The sequence below is a fragment of the Anastrepha obliqua genome, chromosome 5 (assembly GCF_027943255.1).
Source record: "Anastrepha obliqua isolate idAnaObli1 chromosome 5, idAnaObli1_1.0, whole genome shotgun sequence".
NCBI lineage: Eukaryota > Metazoa > Arthropoda > Insecta > Diptera > Tephritidae > Anastrepha > Anastrepha obliqua.
Window position 1 is genome coordinate 24,092,084 of NC_072896.1, and position 20,520 is coordinate 24,112,603.

At 34.0% G+C, this 20,520-nt stretch overlaps 2 protein-coding genes across 2 annotated transcripts; one reads left to right on the forward strand and one right to left on the reverse strand.

Annotated features, from left to right (window-relative positions):
- Nucleotides 1–6,075: 6,075 nt before the first annotated feature.
- LOC129248325 (lysophospholipid acyltransferase 7) lies at nucleotides 6,076–10,972 on the reverse strand. The gene is made up of 6 exons (XM_054887822.1): nucleotides 10,653–10,972; nucleotides 10,463–10,589; nucleotides 10,187–10,388; nucleotides 9,811–9,962; nucleotides 9,369–9,745; nucleotides 6,076–7,012 (listed from the first exon to the last, which is right to left on the reverse strand). Exons 1-6 carry the CDS (start codon nucleotides 10,862–10,864, stop codon nucleotides 6,604–6,606), a joined length of 1,479 nt encoding a protein of 492 aa, XP_054743797.1. The 5' UTR covers nucleotides 10,865–10,972; the 3' UTR covers nucleotides 6,076–6,603.
- A 2,360-nt stretch (nucleotides 10,973–13,332) lies between these two features.
- LOC129247650 (protein transport protein Sec61 subunit alpha) lies at nucleotides 13,333–16,883 on the forward strand. Its single transcript, XM_054886865.1, has 4 exons — nucleotides 13,333–13,509; nucleotides 13,854–13,921; nucleotides 14,712–15,803; nucleotides 15,862–16,883. The coding sequence occupies exons 1-4, from the start codon at nucleotides 13,503–13,505 to the stop codon at nucleotides 16,123–16,125; spliced, it is 1,431 nt and encodes a 476-aa protein (XP_054742840.1). The 5' UTR covers nucleotides 13,333–13,502; the 3' UTR covers nucleotides 16,126–16,883.
- The last annotated feature ends 3,637 nt before the right edge of the window (nucleotides 16,884–20,520 follow it).

The window sequence follows — 20,520 nt, forward strand, 5'->3', positions numbered from 1 at the left end:
TAAAGTCTATTTAAATAAATAAATTGCATACAGCTTAAAAAGTCAATTTGTGTTTGAGGTATTGGATATAGAGTAAATTTTTTATCTCCTCACACAAGCAATTACACTATGCAACAATTTGAGGGTCATTGTCTGGGAGTGGAATGATTCCAACTCTACGAGTAGATGAAAGACCTGGACCCATATAGTAAAACCCCAAAATCGGTTTGCATGCTTGGGTCAAACTTCATTCCTAAGACCATTTTAAATTTGTAACTAACCTAAGAGTTTTTACAATGAATAAAAAAAAAAGAGTTAAACTACATATCGGCGAGAAATATGGTATGTTATCAAGGTGTATTTAGAAAAAATTTACGCAGGATAATTTTGTAAAACATTTTAACCCTCTAAGTTGGACTGATGACGGGCCACTTTCTGTGGGCAAAGCACATGGAAAAGGTAGGTATCTCAGAGAGTGCACTCTGCCCAGCATGTGGAGAGGAAGATGAGACGGCGGACCACTTTCAGTGAGTCTGCCCGGCCGTCGCTCGAATCAGGCTTGAGGTCTTTCGCATTGTTGTGTTAAGAAGCGACCACCTTTGCTAGTCAGATTTCTTCGAAGGTCGAGTAGATTTAAAGAAAATTAAAAGGGAATCCGAGTATAATAGACTACAAAATTGTTTATCTTAAAATTGAACTCCAAGAGTCGTTTGAAAAGTACGTGCAAAGTCAGAGAGATGGCACTACTGTCGCGTATCGAGGTTATGTTTAGTTAGTAGTGGAAGAGCACACACCAAGTTTCAGCCAGATCGGTCTATTTTTTTGCGTTTGGCATTCGTTTGCATCGAGGAAGTGTGGAGGAAGGAGTGATTGTCCTTTTCCATTCCTAAAGTGGTCGCAAAACTAATGGAAATAGGATTCCAACTCGTTTCACATCGCCCCTACGCTCTCGAATTGGCTCCCACGGAATTCTATTTGTTCCTCAATTTGAAGAAATAGCTGGCGGAAAAATATTTTGTTCAAACGAAGAAGTGATTGCAGTAACGAATGGCTGGGATGGAAGGGATCAACAAACTAAAACAACATTGGGCGAAGTGTATAAGCTTAAAAAGAGGCTATTTCGAAAAATAAAAAAGTTTTTCCCAAACAAATAAGTAATTTATATTTTTGTATGAACTTTTTAAAGGACCCTCAATATGCACCTTAACAACCGATTTTTCAGCGATATGTATTTTAACCATTTTTTCACTTATTCTAAAAAAAACTTAGGCAAAATATTGCAGTTTTTAAGAGACAAAGAAAACAAAACAATTTTGAGGTTTCACTATATGGGATGAAGTTTTTCATCCAGAGTTGTAATTATTGCGCCCCCAAATATGCTGTTGCACAGTGTTGTAAATGAAGAAGCCAGCTATCGGAAATCGGTATACATTATGTACATATGTGCGTATTTGAATTGATTAATTAGTTGATAAAAAAATGATTATTTAGTCTTTCTTTCTTTCTTAAGGCTGTTCAAATAGATTATTATTATTAATTCACTACACACATCACCATTTTTTTTTTATTTAGAAAAATATAGTTCATACTGCAACAGAAACCATATAATGTGAAGTTGCAAACATAAACTTGAAAAACAGTACAATTTTTATCCGAACTGCAGCAAAACTTTTAACTGTTTAGCCTGAATTTTTAGAATTTTTCTGGGTATGCATGGATTTTTTTTTGTTTAAATATAAATTTAAATATAAATACAAAATACCGTTGATTTTGTCATTTTTTTTTTTTTTTGTACTTTGTATGGAGCAAAATAGTGAGCCGCAATCAAGCATAAACAGAGTAAGCACAGTCACTAGAGCAAAAACAACATTTACATGCATTTTGGTTTTGCGATTTGTTGTTTTGTGTGACCAACAAACAAAGCAACAACAAAAACCAAATGACTTTGACATTTAAATCCCCAAATCGGGAAAAACGTAACAGCTGATCTCGTAACAACTTTTGCGGATTCGCCACTCATAGTAGCCCATACAACCTTGACCGATTTCCGCTAAACTTCAAATCGTTTGACTTTTAACAAAACGATTTACATGTGAAACTGTATTCGTGGCTCAAAATTGCTCACAAGGTTTATACAGGTTGCTACATATTTTCATACACGCTCAATGCACGTATTTCAAGAAATTTTAATATATATATACATATTTTATTTTCATTGAATAGTTTTGAAGCACGGAATAACTATTAATGCAATATATAAATTATTGATATTTTCAAATTTTTAAACATTTATCTAACTTCAATTAAAATATCGCATTCTTATATGAATTCTTTAAATTTATTATTTTCAAGCGTGAAACATATTACGTCCATTAAACAGTGTTATCATGTCTGTGTAAACTGGGTATTAGCTAACAACCAATAATTAACTTTTGTAACTATTTTTTTTAAATTGACTGAAAAAAGTAACTAATTTTAGATATATTAAAAAAATGTGAAAAAAAAAATAATTAAATAAAAAAAATAAGTGTGTAATTCCGTTCAGCAATAGGTAGTATTTATTAAAAGCGTTGGACACAGCTTATCAAAGCGTGGCATTAGCTAATATCCACTTTATAATTTTTCAATTATACTTTGAAAGGCTAGTAAAAATTTAAAGCAAGCAGTAGGCTTTGATACTTAAAATATTGTTTAATTTTTAGTTTTTGATGAGGATCAGAAAAAACAGTATATACCAAGGTACAGTGAACGGTAGCAGTCGAGAGAAAAAAACCTCAAAAGCAAGTTAATTTTGTTTCAGCTTTAATTTTTGTTATTTTATTTTTTTTTTTTATTACATTTTTAATTAATTTTAATTTTGTTAAAAACTGTCTTTTCTATAATTTAAATTAAATTTAAAAGTGCTTCTAAATTTGTTTGCCCAAGCGATGATTCTTAAAAGAAGTTATATACCCTGACGTACTATTGTGTGCTGGATACTATAACATGCTCCTCTCACACCTCTCTCTCTCTCTTCGAAACCTGTCGAAACACCTTTTCTCCTGGGCCTACTTTACTTAAAATAAATAAATCCCCTCATGGCACTAACCCCTTAAACCTGCTCATCTCTCACCTCTCTCTCTCTCTCTCTCTCTTTGAAATCTGTCGAAACAGCCTAGACTGATGACGGTGTTAATCGGGATTACTGGCGCAGTTAATTCTGGTTAAAATTGTAGGGTGACAGACCATTTTAACGCGGATTAGTGAATAGCTGATTTGTATATTAGATAGTTTTCTCAGTAAAAATATGGATCGTAGGCAACAAATACTGGTATTAGCTGCCCTGATACTAAACAATAATTTTTTATTTAAAAAAAACTTAAATTGGAATTTCTCAAACTGCTCCGAAATATCAAAACAATTAATGGAATTTCGAACGTGTTAGTGTTAACTAGCACTGCATCCAGTCTTTCGTGTTCTTCTCTTTAAAAGTTTCATTATTTTTCATTCACAATAGATATTAACTGTCATTTTTCGACAGTGTTGGCATCGAGAATTCCTCTAATCCGTTTAAATTATGCGAATTAATTCTAGTTGTCAATCCGCTCTAGATGCACTTAGTTCCTGAGATAATTCCGAATCAAGTGGTTAATCTCGATTAACGCTACCGTCTGTCTGGGCTATTAAATGAGACTGACGATGGCGAATGATGGCTTCACCGCACTAAGCAAAGATGTGTAAACTACAACAACAAAAGTATATAAAAATCATAAAGTGAAAACACATTTTAAACATATTTTCAATGATGTTATTAAACAATTAAAATGATAAAAAATTTAATCAATTAAAAATTCATTTGTATTTTTTTGTTTGTCATAAAATTTCGTGAATTATCATTGCAGCTTAATTTCCAACGAACGCTGAACAACGCCCTTCGATCACATTAAATGTTTATAAGAGAAGCGGACAGACGAATGGGTTCAATTAGAAATTACTTAGTCAATAGAAAGATGTTTTAAAGCAAAATAATATTATATTCTATATAAAAACTGAATTAAAAAAAATTAAATAAAAAAGTTTAAAAAATATATATATTAAACTAATATTTACGTTTTGATATAATTTTCTGTAAAGAGGGTTCAAGTGATCAAAATTAAAGTTAATCAATTTTTTTTTTTTATTTGGGTCAAATATCCAATATTAAACACGGTCAAAAATAGGCATTAAATATTGAACACATTTCAGCATCTTAAATCTGTTTAACATCAGAGGCGCGCATAAGCTAAAAGAAATTTACCCAGCTTTTAAACCTGATTATATAAAAATGTCCATTTGTGGAACAACATCAAAACGCACACCACAAATAGGAGGAGGAGCTCGGCCAAACACCTAACAGAAGTGTACGCGCCAATTATTTTTTTTTTTTATATAAAAATGTCTTGTTGTTAGTCTATGCAATAATAGGTTTGTTCATGTAAAAATTATCCAGTAACTTGTCAGTAACTTAATTTCTGGGAACTCGTTCTCAGAGAGAAAAATGTCAAAAAAACAAATACATGAACGCAAAACCAGTAACAATTTGCAAATGCTACGAACAGCTGATTAAGTGGTCCCGGTGGTCTAGAGCTCGAAAATTTAGTGCATTTTCAGGAATTTTTTTTGCAATAAAAAATGAAAAACGATATTTAAATTGTTTAGGCTTTTTACTTAACTTCTTTTACAACAAAAATGAAAAAATATAATTTTTTTCACAATTTTCACAATTTAAAAAATGACGCTGGTTGACCATCCCGAAAAAATGGGCCTGAACAGTGTTGTCAATTTTGGCGCTTCTAAAGGGTTTTTCAATAAGGGCTGGTAGATGTTGAAATGGAATAAAATGGCGTTCGCTGTGTGGCACGTAGCGCCGTCCTGCTGGAACCACATGTCGTCTAGGTCCATATGGTTCAATATGGGACATAAGAAATTGGAAGGACCACCACGTCTACCGAAAAATGGGCGCAATGCGCGCAACGTTTGCGTTAATAACACTCATTTTGATAATAAAGTTTTATCATTTGAACGTGCTGTTCAATCGTGTAACTTGCCATGATGATTTGGCATAAACAACTGAAGAATAAACAAAAGATTTGACAGATGTCATCAACAAAATGGCTGCCACAGGGCGCCAAAATCGACCCGCACCAATTGAAAACCCCTATATTTATCTGAAACACAAAAAAATTATTAATCATGACTGTAGGTATGTCCCGCACCTAGAACAAAAAAAAATTGACAAAATGACACGTTTTTGAATTTGTCACTCTAAAAATCGGGTTTTTTCAGTTTTTTTTTATAAAAAAAAAACGAAACAATTGAAATAATTATTATTCTAGTACGGGCAATAGCCATTGAAGTTTCAGAGGATTCGGTTGAAGAATTTTTTTTTTTTGGCAAAACCAGGCCGAAAAAGTCGTTTCGAGATAAATGAGTTTAAAGTTTGAGGGACAGGAGCACGCGGACCGCTCTCTACCTAGTTAATGGGCTGTAGAAGCTATATATAATATTGGGAATTTCCGCATAAAAATTTCACAGTATATTCTTAAGATACTATACTTTCGAAATATTGAAAAAAAAAACAAAAAATCGATTTTTTGAAATAACTAAACCACTGGGTCTTCTTAAATTCTTGGCGGGAAAAATTACAAAAAGTAAAAAAAAAATTCAGTTGAACTACCTCGTATTAAATTAGAAAAAAAAATAAAGCACCGAAATGCAAAATAACGAGCTTGGTATCACATGATTTTATTTTTCCACAATGATTTGTTCCATTTCATCATCGCTGTCAGATGATCAACATTTTGACATTTAAACGTACAACGCATTGTTATTGGTCTGCTGCCACCACCTTTAATGAATGCGCCTTGAGAAAAACTTGAAACTTCCCCTCAAAATGAAATGTTCCTTCGCTCTCTCACTTTCCCCTACTTTGCAAGATTTTTGGATACATGAACACCAAAGCTTGAGAATTTGTAACAATTGATAATTTGTACAACAATTGTTACAAATTATTTGCTTCATGAATAGACCTAATATTTAATTGAAATTGCCAAACGTTTGTAATAAAAAATAGTCAACTTATTTCATTCCCACAACAGTTGGTTATACGTCACTGAAACGACCCGAATTTATATTCGACTACTAACTATCTCTCCAGCAGCATTCTCCAAATATGTGTGGGGAATGTTTATTATGCTACAAAAACAAAACCATTAAACTTATTTATATTCAACTACAAAAAATTATGGCGAATTTCAAATCATAAACAGTATTTAGCTTAATAAAATAATATATCACACATTTCTAGCAAATGATTGTATATTATCTAATAAAATTTGTATCAGCTTGGTAACTAGTATAAAATTAGTAGCTTCCTAGTATGGTGATACACCTTTTCGCCTTGTCAAACCTACAATATAACAAAGCTGTATACATATATATGTATATATAATATATATCTGCTGATTTAGTATTCTTTGGAGTTAATATCTTTGTAACAGCATAATGCTATATAGTAATCTAGCGTATATATGCATATATATATTTGTAATTATTACTTTTATGTTATTGATTTTACTCGACTAACATCTTAAGGCCCATTTGGATTCATTCAACTTTCTTCCGTTGCTCTCTTTCTGTATCACCAACACTTTTCTCGTTTTCCTTTCGCTGTCGTCGCTTTTCCGCTGCCTTCTTCTGTTTGGTTAAATATACACTCAATGCCATCATGACAAACCAGCCAATATAGCCAATGTGATACACTGAGCTATAGAATTTCCATATATTAGCGAATGATGCTAGCAGGAATGCGATGCCAAGATAACTGAATGCAAAGAACTTCGCTATCCAGAAAATAACATCGATAATTTGCCGCTGCAGTCCGGTAGTATCCTTACGCACTAATTTGTTCCACATATCCTCCAGGGACACATAAAACGGTGCACCCATTATACAGAAATAGTGACCGGGACGAAAACCGTGCCAAAAGGCCGAGCAAAGCAACGTGACGATAGTTCTACAAAAATATGTGCAGGTGAGTACGACACTTTTCTAATCAAAATTGAGAATAGATTTTGAGGAAATAGAAAAATAATATATATACAGTAGAAGCCCGATAAGTACAATTGGAAAATTTCAGCAATGATTGCACTTAGCGAAAAATTGCACTTTTGCGAATTTCTCCTGTGGATCGAGGAATACCTAGGGAAAAATATTTTAACTCTATTCAATGCAATTAATGAGCTCAAAAGGTCGATATTCAAGAAAAATGAACACATACTTATTGAAATTAATACAAAGAGATCAATGCGGAAGGACATATGAGTGCGTGCTCCAAAATTCAATAATTTTTTTTGGAAAAACTTTGTTATTTTCGATTGCGTTTTCAAGTGCTTTTGATCGGATATCATGCAAACAAGCGATCTGATTGAACATCGTTCTGTTCACCCCATTTCAAAATTGTATTGACACAGCCAAAAATCGATTCATGCTGGACTTTTTCGGTTGTTTCTTCTTGAGTAGTATCTTCGGGTTCATTGGCTTCACTATCACCTTCATCTATTCCTAATTCCAAAACCCAATTGCGGATTTCATCTGTGTCTGCTTCACCCACAAAGTTTTCGACCATCTCATTTAACCGTTGTAATCCTCCAACAAGAAGGGGTCGTCAATTTCGATATCCAATGGCATATCGTCTGGATTAGATTCAATAATCGCGTCAACTGTTGGGCTTGTACCCAATACGCTTTCCCAGCATTTAGCGATCGTTTCAGGGAGCAATTTCCCCCATGCTTGGCTCAACATGATCACGGCGGTTTTCAAATCAATTTTCTTCAATAGTTCGTGTAATAAAGAATCTTTTTACTAATTATGGTTTCCATTAGCAATGTTTTGTATTGAATTTTTGTCAAGTGAATAACACCTTGATCCATTGGCTGTAAAATCGCTGTGCAATTGGCCGGAAAATACATCACTTCGATCTCACCACAAACTAATTCTTCTTCGGGCGGATGAGATGCGGCTTGATCCAGCAAGAGTAATGCTTTGGGTGGAACATCATTTTCTTTGGCGAATTTTTTCACTTCTTCGACAAAATTATCAAAGAACCACTTTTTAAAAATATCCCGCGTCATCCAAGCAGTCTTGTTGCTAGCATAATTCACCGGCAGACGAAAATTTTTAAAACAACGCGGATTCATAGATTTGCCGAAGAACACTGATTCGATCTTTTGAAACTTTGTTGCCTGGAGCACTCTTTTCATCTTTCGAAACGTAGGTTTTATTTGGCAAAAGTTTCCAAAAGAGCCCCGTTTCATCAGCATTATATATTTGTGATGTTACATATCCTTATTCAGCGATTTTCGCCGTCAATTTTTCCTTAAATGGAAAAATCATCAAATATTTTTAATATTTTTAATGCTTTAAACGCTTCTCGAACTCTGGATGATTGCCAAACCGCAAAGTTTTCCGTTTATTTCCAAGTGAAAATGAATTGTATGCATTTTCTTTTAATGAACGGGATTGTTTTTTTATTCGGCAAATCGTTGCGCAATCAACTTTGTATTCGAATGCAAGGTCCCGTTGTTTAACGCCTTTTTCTCTTTCTTTCAATGTAAGAAAATGTAGATTCTTTTTCACTTTTCCCATGATTTTATTTGATGAAAGCAAAAAAAAAATGATTCAAACTCCGAACGATTGTTTTACTCTCAAGAATCAGCTTGAAACTAACGCGTGTTGAATGTCACAAACGATTCGATGCCATATTTTATGATATCAGCGCTACAATTTTACAGTTATTTGTAAAAATCAAAAATCACAAAGCGTGAGAACAGTGTTTTTGGACGCAATAATTGCGAGAACCATAAATGTGCATAGCTATAAAGCTGTGTCTTAGCGCGTGATTAACGCAAATACATTGCCGTATTAAGTAAAAAATTTCTTCGAACAAGAATTTTTTTACGCCCCCAAATTGCAATTTTTTATTGCTCTTTTCGAGTTTTCTATGAACTCAAAATCGAATTGTACTTTCCGCGAAATTGCAGTTATCGGTATTGCACTTATCGGGCTTCTACTGTATATTGAAATGATTTAAAAAAAATTGATCTTTTAATATGAACGTCAAGGCGCATTCATTAAAGGTGGTAGCACTAGACCAACAACAATATTTTGTACGTTTGAGTTTTCAAAGCAAAGTATTGGAAAAGTAGAAAACAAAAAATTATTTCGCCTTGATTCATCCTGCGCTAGCAGCCACATGGACACGGCGGAAGAAAAAAAAAACAAATCAGCTGATTTGCCGATACCACCTTTAATAGATTCGCCTTGGGTTTGGAAGAGTGTAATGCGTCTATTATTCGAACAACAAATCTTACCTATACTTCTTACTTGGGAATAATTTGTACACATTCACTGCCAACCAATATTGTATGCATATATTCCAGTGTTTCATACCTTCGCGGAATGTCCAACACGTCTCTACGCTACGTACCCGTGTATTTACAATAGTAGTAAAATTGTAACTACGCTTATCCGCATCACGTTTCAAATGGGCATACTGCTTTCGCGGACCTTCACCATTCGTGGCATCCGCCTCATCCGGATAAGCGCCAAAACCTGCCATTGTGCAAACGCACTCACTTAGGGTTAGGCCGGTATATATACGCATACGGAAGATAAAAAACGTCGGCCATACGTACATAAGTCGATATAAGAATGAACGATCTTGATAGAACTCATCGCTCAGAGCATACTAAATGAAATGTTTATGTGAACATTTTGTATGAGAATATTGTAATTGCATAAGCTATTGCTTACCTCAAGAGGCCACAAATAGTTTGCGACTAGATAAAGTGTGCAATATAAACTAGCATATTTGAGTTTATCTATGGTAGCAGCAATATGAGGCGCATAGTCTTTAAATGGCATCTCGAAGTAATCGCGGTATGTGCGATAGCGGTAGTATGGACCTAAAACATATGATTTATTATAGAATTAAAACCACTCAATGTAAACTTATGCGTTTCGTTCCCACTACAAACGGTTCTACGTAACCAGAACGAGCCGGATATATTATATATTCGAATGTTTATGCTGCTACAATAACAAAAATAACAACAACAACTTACGTTGTTTGTGTTTATCTTTAATACTTTAAAATGTTGACGATATTATTACGTATGTTTGTATTTACCTGTCAAGACGCCAATGTAGTTAAAACAGTAGTGGAATATCTCAACAAATCCTATATTCTGCAACTCCACATCATAATCAGTTATTTCTACTAGTTGCTCACCGGAAGCAACTCCTTCAGAGCTTTGCCTCTCGGCAATTTCTTTATCACGTTGTCGTAATTTTTTCCAGGCGGCCGTCTTCTCAAAGGCAATTCCCGACACCTAAAAGGACGCAAAAAAAACATTATAACAGACAAAGTAGTAGTAGTGTTCGGAGGTCATATGTGAATATCTACCTTTAACGTTAATATCATTTGGATCATATTGGTGTGACCAGGATAATTTGGCAGTCCAAACCAATGTACTAAACGGAAGAAGACTAGATAGCCAAACATTATGCAAAATGTAACCAAATGGCCTTGACTAAATGTAGTAGAAAAATTCCTAGATTCATATACCAAACTGAAGTGCAAAGGTTAATCTCACCTTGGGTGCACGTAGATAACGGCCAGCGCTCCTACGACCGTTGATGTAATACAATGCAGTACATGGAAGCCAGAAGCAATGAACACCACCAACAATCCGAGACCGGTGCTAATAAATTTTCGTTGTGTCTCATCGTTTATCTTCTTCACATATTGCCCCGCTCCGATACAGCTAAGTAGGCAGATGACGTAAATCACGTCATCAAGGCTCATAGTTTAAAATGTTTTTAATAATTAACGGATCTAATTTCGCACAACAAAATACTTGAGAATAATCAACGAGGAAATGCAAACTGCTATAAAAAATAATGCACTTTGTTCGTAGTAACATCGATTAATGCAATCGCGATAACAAAGGCTGAAAGAACTTTATCGATTTTTATTATGTGGAAAGGAAATTCACATAAATCGAAAATTGCTTTTATACGTTGTTATTATTTATTAAATATATTTAATTGAAAAATCCTAATCCGTTAAAGTCATCATATCGGAATTCATATTATTGAAATATTTTCACGTCGCTTTCGTAGCCTTGGGCAAACCTTTCTTTTGTTCTCGTTCCTTGCATTTTATGCTTATTATTTGTTGTGAGTATCGGAGATAGAGAAAGAAAGTATTTCAAAACCAAGATTTTACTTTATTTTATTGCAAAGATTGTACTAATTTATAGCTTCCATATGCCTGCAATAAAAAAGTGCCACCAAATGGCAGCAGGCCGGCGGAAGAGCCCTCGTAGAAATGTAGGGCGAGAAGGTGAAAAAGTTGCGTCACTACCAGAAAAACAGAAACTAAGAGCCAATTATCAGATATTATTGGGATATTTAGTAATCTCCTGGGCACTATAATTTTTATAGTAAATTAGATAATACAACGATCTTTTCTTAATTCTCAAGGCAACTTACAAATGCGATGCTTGGCTCTCGAAATTTTATAAGGCGAATTACGTATTTCGAAACGAGTAAGTAAGCGAATTACGTGCGAGAATTAGCCTGGGAACATAGCAATAACTCTTTCTACCTACCTTAAATTAATTTGCAATATATAAAAATTTGTATGTAATATTTAAATTGCACCAAACATTGCTTAACGTTCGAAATAAAATGGCGCAAATTGAAGTACAATTATCTGCAGGAAACCATACATAAATCAGCCAATTAAGAATAGAGATAAAAGAATAAAATTTTAGTAGTAAAGTAAAAAACCTTTTTAAGTTATTTATAATTACACTTTCCATAAAAAAAGGCGCAATTCGGAAAAAAGTGCGCGTGATAGTAGTAGTACACATAACAGAAATGAACCTTTCAAGGCAGTCAAAGAAAGAGGGGGACACCCGAGAGAGAATGAGAGGGGGAGAGAGAAAGAATATGTATCTAAATAAATTCACAACATTTGCAGAGAATACAAATAGACAAAATTTACAAAAAACGGAGAAGGGTCCACCGGTATAGGTAAACGCCGAACACAAACTATGGTAACAACGCGCACTACTCCGAGCGTTTATCACCGAGCAATCTTATGGCGGATTCTTATAGAACTCGACAAAAGAAAACGAAATGAATGAGTAAAATTTGTTGATATCTCGCTTAGTTTTCGAGATATTGAATAAAAATACTGTGGATTGCGTAGCCGGAGTTGGACTAATGAGGGTTATTTTTTTGAAGCGCGGGATATCGAAAAATTTTACTCCTATATTTTGTCTTATCTCGCCGAATTCTATCGAAACTGAAGAAAAAATTATTAATATTATTATTTTTTATTTAATATCTCGAAAACTAAGCGAGATAAAAAAAATGTTACTCTTTCATTTCGTTTTCTTTTGTCGAGTTCTATAAGAATCCGCCATTAAATTGCGGCGCCACGGAAACAGCAGTATTGCCAGTTATAGTTTTTAAAACCTTTTTTTTGTATTGATTGGAAGAAAAATATGCTAACCAAATGTTCCAAGTTACCTATTGTAAGCCATTCTTTATGTACTTCAAGTCGTACAATTTGCAAAAATTTTTTTAATAAATATTTAATATATAAACTAATAGAAACTCAACGTTTGTCATTACTACGTGCCAAATTTTTTTATTTTTTGTTAAGAAATCTCCGAAATAGGTTTTGTAAATCGCATTAAGTTGCAATCGTACGATTTGCAAAACATGCCTATATAATTTAATAATTTTAATAATTTTTTCCAGTATAAAATGTCACAAGTGCATGTGGCTTTGGCAGCATTGATAAGTGGTCACGTGAACAAAAGTTGTCAGACGTGTAAATTTGTTTATCGCTCACACAACTTCAACGTATAGCGCCTAGTATAAGTGCAAAGAGTACAGCTTCATTCGCACTTGACCCGAATGCTTTGACAACTCGAATTAGAGGGTTGCAAGCAAATTTTAGTACTTTTGGTTGGTAGCAGTAATAAAGTATTTATTTGCAGAACTTATTTATTTGTTGAGAAAAATCTTGATTTAACTAAAAAATAGCACTTTTTGATATTATTTGTGCAAGTTATTGTAAGATTGATTTCGGAATGGGATTTACAACAGTTTTTAGTTCAAATTTTTATATTTAGCTTAGGCCAATTTGTGTTTGCAGATACCTTTTGTGTCACAGCTACACTTTTTTTACAGCACTCCACAACACCGTTGGTAAAAGCCGATTATGAACAGCGAACAGCAGTAGATTTCGTTTCATGTTCATCCGTTGCTCGTTGCTCGTTGGTCGTTCATTAATTTGAGAAATTTGATTGGTGTGGACGTGTGTTTACTCCGTTTGGTGTTTAAATTGAAAAGTTTAACTTCTGTGAAATTTCGGAAAAAACCGCATTAACTCAATTAAATATACACGGAATTAATCCGCCACAATGGGAAGTAAGTAAATACGTCTAAAAGCATCGTTGAATATTAAATTGCGCCGGTCAAGAGTTGGTTATTGAAATGAAAAATGAAGTAAAGAAATTGTGAAGGTGTAAGAGGTGCGGTGTCATGGTTTTTTTTCGGTAACTTTCTCGTACTGCTGGTAGAGTAAAGGGGATAAATACTGCTGTACAATTGCTTACGTATACAAATTCGTGTATTTCATAAATGTGTTCGTAAAAAGAAGTTAAAAATGTCGAGTTGTGTTAATACAACAGCTAATTAAAATGTTTAATAACAATTTTTATGAATCCAAAACCAATATATTCCTAAATATTTCGATTTTATCTGATTTTCAGTAAAATTCCTCGAGGTTATTAAACCATTTTGCAGTATACTCCCAGAAATAGCAAAGCCGGAGCGAAAGGTAAGTTGTCACTGAATTGAGTATGAATTATATTTTATCTAAATTAGTTTTTCATGAATGAAAATATAAATATTAAGGTAATTGAAGAATAATGCCAGCTTCTTTCAATTTCAATTAGCCACACCAGCATTCATATAATTTTGCAGGTATTTCATATTTGATGTAATTGATAAATCTTAGAAATGATTTGCTGAAGGGCCTAAATTAGCAATCAATTAATTACGGAACTATTTTAGAGGGTAAACAGAAAATAAGATCCAGTATCAATTTCTCTATTAAGTATTGGGGCTAATTTTAATATTTGGAAAAGCCGATTGCTACAATCAGTTTGCTTTGTGTAAACGAAATTGTATTCCACTGCCACAAGTGTCAGATTTTGACATTTGGTGCGCGACGTGTAGCAGCAGATTTGTTTGCCATTCGGCTATGCCGAATTCACGTCATCGTTTGGTCTTCGGGAACGATTTCTCCAGCAAATTTCACATTTGCCGACGTAGTAAAAAAGAAACACGTACAAAAAAGATTGTCAAACTTCACAATGGTTGAGTAAGAGGAAGATGACCTTACCAAATAGCGATTGCCTACGTAGGTTTGATTAGACGAGTTTTTATAAAACTAGGTTAATCTTAAATATCGCAGGTATAAAGCAGTTTATTAGATTTGTTTGATGTATGTTTTTGAGATGTGCAAAAGTTAATATTTATTTTACAATTACATATGTATATATATATTTATATCTCTTAACAGTATGCGATCAATTTTAAAACTTAATACTTTCTTTTTACCGCAGATTCAATTCAGAGAGAAGGTGCTATGGACAGCTATAACACTATTCATCTTCTTGGTTTGTTGCCAAATCCCGCTTTTCGGCATCATGAGCTCAGACTCAGCTGATCCATTTTACTGGATTCGTGTGATTTTGGCTTCGAACCGTGGCACACTTATGGAACTTGGTATTTCTCCAATTGTGACGTCCGGTCTGATTATGCAGCTGCTGGCAGGTGCCAAAATCATTGAGGTCGGCGATACACCCAAAGATCGTGCATTGTTTAATGGAGCGCAAAAACTCTTCGGCATGGTTATCACGATTGGTCAGGCTATCGTATACGTGATGACGGGCATGTACGGTGATCCTTCGGAAATTGGAGCTGGTGTATGTTTGTTAATTATCATTCAATTGTTTGCTGCTGGTTTAATTGTACTGCTGCTTGATGAGTTGCTGCAGAAGGGTTACGGCTTGGGCTCGGGTATTTCCCTCTTCATTGCTACTAACATTTGTGAGACTATTGTGTGGAAAGCATTCTCACCAACAACAGTGACAACTGGCAGAGGCACAGAGTTTGAAGGTGCTGTGATTGCATTGTTCCACTTGATGGCAACACGCAACGACAAAGTACGCGCCCTTCGTGAAGCTTTCTATCGCCAGAATTTGCCAAACTTGATGAATTTGTTAGCTACAGTCTTGGTGTTTGCTGTTGTTATATACTTCCAAGGATTCCGCGTGGATTTGCCCATCAAATCGGCTCGTTACCGTGGCCAGTACAGCAGCTATCCGATCAAACTGTTTTATACTTCGAATATTCCCATCATTTTGCAATCGGCTTTGGTTTCCAACTTGTACGTCATCTCCCAAATGTTGGCTGTTAAGTTCCAGGGTAATGTATTCATCAATCTGCTCGGTGTTTGGGCTGATGTTGGTGGTGGCGGTCCAGCTCGCTCCTATCCAATTGGCGGTCTGTGCTACTATCTGTCTCCACCAGAGAGCGTGGGACACATCTTAACCGATCCGATACACGCTTTGCTATACATTGTCTTCATGTTGGGTTCCTGTGCCTTCTTCTCAAAAACGTGGATTGATGTTTCTGGCAGCTCAGCCAAGGATGTAAGTTTGCTATTAATTTAGTAAAATGAATGTATTTAAACATTGTTATTTTGAATAGGTTGCCAAACAACTGAAAGAACAACATATGGTTATGCGTGGCCATCGTGAAAACTCTATGATCCACGAACTGAACCGATACATCCCAACAGCGGCAGCGTTTGGTGGTCTCTGTATTGGTGCGCTATCCGTCATGGCTGACTTTTTGGGTGCCATTGGGTCAGGTACCGGTATTTTGTTGGCTGTAACCATCATCTATCAATACTTCGAGATCTTCGTTAAGGAACAATCTGAAATGGGTGGCATGGGCACTCTACTGTTTTAAGTTGTTGGTGCGCTGTATATTATCTAATTGATGTTTATGAGACGTGACTCACTCGTAGTAGGTTTGCTTTGAGCCCAACGACTACTGCTACATATGTACTATTACTTGTTCCATACATTTGATTTAATTGTATGTAAGATCTACTCCTGTACGGACAGTTGAAAGAGAAATTCAACATTTTTTTCAGGTCCTCTACTCGCCACACAAATCGCACACATCCATCATTTCTATATAAGAAGGAAGTATCTTTCATCATTATTATGATTTTTTTTTAACTACAAATAGCGTCCAATTTTGTGGTCGCCTTAGGGTGTTTCTTTAAAATTTTTAAATATATTGTTTTATATATGCGAAACCGCAACGAATCCATTTATATGAGAAGTGGCTGCCACCTCTTAAATATTGTGCAAGAACAGTAACATACACAACTTCATTCAAAAAACAACAAAAACTAAATAGACTCCATATGTTAAAGGTTTTTATTATTCCGATTATTATATTAATTGTGCACTCGATCACGCATCACCTTAAATGTTTTCCCCAAACACATATAATTTGGTAGTGGTTGTCGAGCGATGATCTGTCAGGGCAATCAATTAATGTAATAATATGCAATAATATTAAGGTCTACATCATAGTTAATTTATACAGAAGAAAATGAAGTTATAATAAAAAAAGCTAGACATTTAATATTAAGTTGTAATAAAATGAAGAAAAATAAAAATTTTAAAATTTAATAAAAAAATCGTAAAATCTAACGGAATGTGTTTTGATATGCATATACAAACCGCAGGATTTCTTTATATCGTAAGAAGTGATTTTTCAAGCTGCTCATAATTTGAGCATAAACTGAATTATTTATTTAGTTGTACGTCTATTTGACTATTTTGGTAATTTTATTCCCGCAAAAAATGCATAGTTTCTAGGTCGACAATATTGTTAATCTTTTGTGAAACTAATCATAAATACCACTATTGTAGTGGGGTACGGTACACTAGACAGGTCTAGTTTACTGGGGCGGCAGCCCTCCGTCGGGAAAAACCCGAATAATTCCGGTAATGCAGAACCGGCTGCCATGGGAATGACCGAATCACCACTATTGTAGTTGTTGTTTGTTGTAGTCTTAACTCGCCGTTGAGGATCCGGGTCTGGCCAGACTTATTCCACTTTGGACGTAGTTTAACATTTCTCTATTATTTTCTATCACTTTATGGATATAACCTTTTAAAAAGCATCTTCGAACAGAACGAAAAAAGGCCAGACGTGGGTGCCCAACCGCAGGTTTTAAAAAAGATGTCCAACGGAGGGTTAAAGATTGTAATTTGAATCACATTTGTTGGTATTTTGACAACTAACGACGGTAGGACTTACGAAATTAATGTTCTACGCGAAAAGGAAAATGTTTTTTTTTTTTTTTTTTTTTTTTTTTTTTTTTTTTTTTTTTTTTTTTTTTTTTTTTTTTTTTTAATTAGTGCTAGTAGTTGTAGTTGAATTTGAGTTCAAAAAGAATCTAGAAGGTATTAAATTTTGTTAATTTAAAAACACTTATTCCTTCATACCAGAGCGAATCTATTAAAGGTGGTATCGGTAAATCAGTTGATTTACTATTTTTCTTTCGCCGTGTCCATATGGCTGTCAGCCCAGAATGAAACAAAGCAAATTCATTTTCTCAAACGTACAAAATTTTGTTGTTGGTCTAGCGCCACCACCTTGAATGAATGCGCCTTGCTTCATACCAACTTGATTGGGTTCTAATGTTAAATATTCACAGACTCGAATTTTTTAAATTTAATGCTGATAGTAACAGATTTATTGTTACGTGCGTTTGCTGTTTGGCAGCCCAATGTTTAGACCTTGGGCCACTTTCTAGACTTCCCGAAAATATAATAACCATGGCTGTGAACATATTTTATGAATCATTTTAAGTTATCTTAAGGGGTTAGGTGGGTTACAGAGGTTCAAAAAAAGGGTATTTTTACTATTTTTTTTAATATATACAATCATAAATTTTATTTAAACAATTCAGCATATCAAAGATACATATTTAAACAGTATTTTGTGAAATTTTTATTTAAAAATTCCGAAAACTCAGCCGTTGGTACCTCATCTCCCTTAACGTCTCACAAAAAAATGCTCTTGCCGTGGACAGCATAACTCATTATTGGTTATTTCGTTAGTACATGGATAAATCTCGTTACTGGACGAAGGAAAAAAAAAAATTTAATTTGAATTTTTGACAGACTTGGAACAAAAAAACACATTTTTTGGTCAAATTTTCGTCATGTGTTGGCTTGAAAAAATTAGTTGTAATAAAAAAAAAGTCCTTCGTTCAATAACTTGATAATGTTATTCCAAAGATGTGTGCAAAATTTGAACAAAATCGCTTCATAACTTTTCGAGAAATCGTGTCCACCGACTTAAAAAATCGAGTTTTGAGATAAACGCGTATACCTGCGAAACGCTGCACTGACATGGCCTGATGGGCGGAACTTCTGAAGGGTCTATCTCGTAGAATTTTACTCGGATCAATTTGAAATTTTAGGAGAATATTTTAAACATATTATACTATTTACTAAGACAAAAAAAAAAATCGATTTTTTTGAAATTTTCAAACGCACCTAACCCCTTAAATCAAAATATAATACTTTTTTTGGGTGCAATGTCACTTTTAAATCGCCGTGGATTATGACCCGATGCAATATACACATCGGGAGATATGATCCACAACATACGAGTACATGTAGGGAAAAACATTCAAAACTTTTTACTTCACTTAATAAATATATGGAAAATAATGTGACTCCAGTTTTACTCAGAAAAAGTAAAAATATATTCATACATATATTTATTTTCAGTTTTTTTCTATAGTTTTCTAAGTTTAACAACTCGGACTTATTTCAATCCTTATCGTATTAATAAAAATAGTACAATTTGGCGCATAATCATAGTCCCGCCTTAAACGCAGGATTGGTTAAGCTGGGACTAAATCGATAGAATTGGGTTCCTTTTCTTTACTCTTGTAGTCAATTTAGTACTAAGTTTTAGCAAGAGTTAGTTTTGACACAAATGTATTAGATTCTAATGTCATTTGGCAAATTTTATATTAATTTTAAATTTATATATATATATCGTCATATGAATTCAAAAAAGCCCTAAGTTACAAAAAATTCAAAATCGACTTTTTAGTTGATTTTCATGCACCGTATCATTATACATGTTCCTTTAAAATTTTATAATCCAACAACCAATAATGACGTTGGTATAAACAAAATTCGAAAAGCCGGTGACGGTGACGGTGAATAAAACATTTTCATTTTAAAAGGTTTTTTGCTTCTCCCGTAAAATTTTTAAAATGTAACTTAGGGCTTTTTTGATTTCATGTGACGATATATTATATTTTAAATTTATAAACTTACATTCAAATATTTTTGCTTCTCCTGTTAACTTTGAAATTTCAGAACAGCAGAAGAGGAAAGTTAAGTTAATTTCGAAAAAATTTATGTATTTAATAATTTATTGGCATACCCCTTTCCTCTTAAGAAGAGTAGCCTGACATATTTATTGCAAAGTGTTGACTATTTATTTACTTGTTATTTAATTTTTTATACAAATTTTGTTCATACCAACACAAAAACCATATAACTCTTTCCGGCGCACTGAAAAAAATCGCTAAAAATTAAACACAAAGATTTTTTTATTTCATTTATTCGAGACATTTAATGAAGAAAATGTAAAAAAAAAATGCTTATCCTTGCAGGATTTTGTACAAGGATGTGGTACGATTTTTATACCATCGCGCATGGAGTGCGAGGATTATTTATGAAACTCATTGAAACAAGTTTTTGTTTTGCTCAGGCAAAGTGGCACATTACAACTTGAGCACATCCACTGAGTCCTTCTTTGGTGGCTTGTCGTACTGCAGTACGCACATCTACGTGAGGTTGTTCTGATTGGTTGGTGAGATGACGAGGATCGTAGGCTTGGATCTACATAGGGTTTATTTTTCTTTATGCGGACTCTAGCTTGCTTTTTATTTTTGGTTCCAAGAGTAGGTGGTGAGGCTGAACTGCATAGTATTGAAATCAAATCAAGTTTGAAGTCCTTAAGGGGTTAGGGGTAGTCAGAATTTTCAAACAATCGATTTTTTTTTTGCATTTTCTTAAAGTATAATGTTTTAAAAATATTGTGTAAAAATTTGAAGTGAATCCGACAAATACTTTTCAAGTTATTCAACAATTAACAAAGGGCGCTCGGCCGCTCCGGAGCAGATAGCAAAACTTTAAATGCGTTTTTCTCAAAACTATGTTTTTCAAACTGGTGAACACTGTAACTTAAAAACCGCTACGTAGATTTCAATAAAATTTATACAGCTTTTGAAAAACATAAAAAACTTGT

Coding starts and splice junctions, on each gene's coding strand:
- LOC129248325 (XM_054887822.1), bottom strand. CDS start 10,864: ATGAGCCTTGATGACGTGATTTACGTCATCTGCCTACTTAGCTGTATC. Junction 9,963..10,186: donor CTACATTGGCGTCTTGACAG/GTAAATACAAAC, acceptor CATATGTTTTAG/GTCCATACTACCGCTATCGC. Junction 9,746..9,810: donor ACTATTTGTGGCCTCTTGAG/GTAAGCAATAGC, acceptor CATTTCATTTAG/TATGCTCTGAGCGATGAGTT.
- LOC129247650 (XM_054886865.1), top strand. Junction 13,922..14,711: donor TAGCAAAGCCGGAGCGAAAG/GTAAGTTGTCAC, acceptor TTTTTACCGCAG/ATTCAATTCAGAGAGAAGGT. Junction 15,804..15,861: donor CTGGCAGCTCAGCCAAGGAT/GTAAGTTTGCTA, acceptor TATTTTGAATAG/GTTGCCAAACAACTGAAAGA.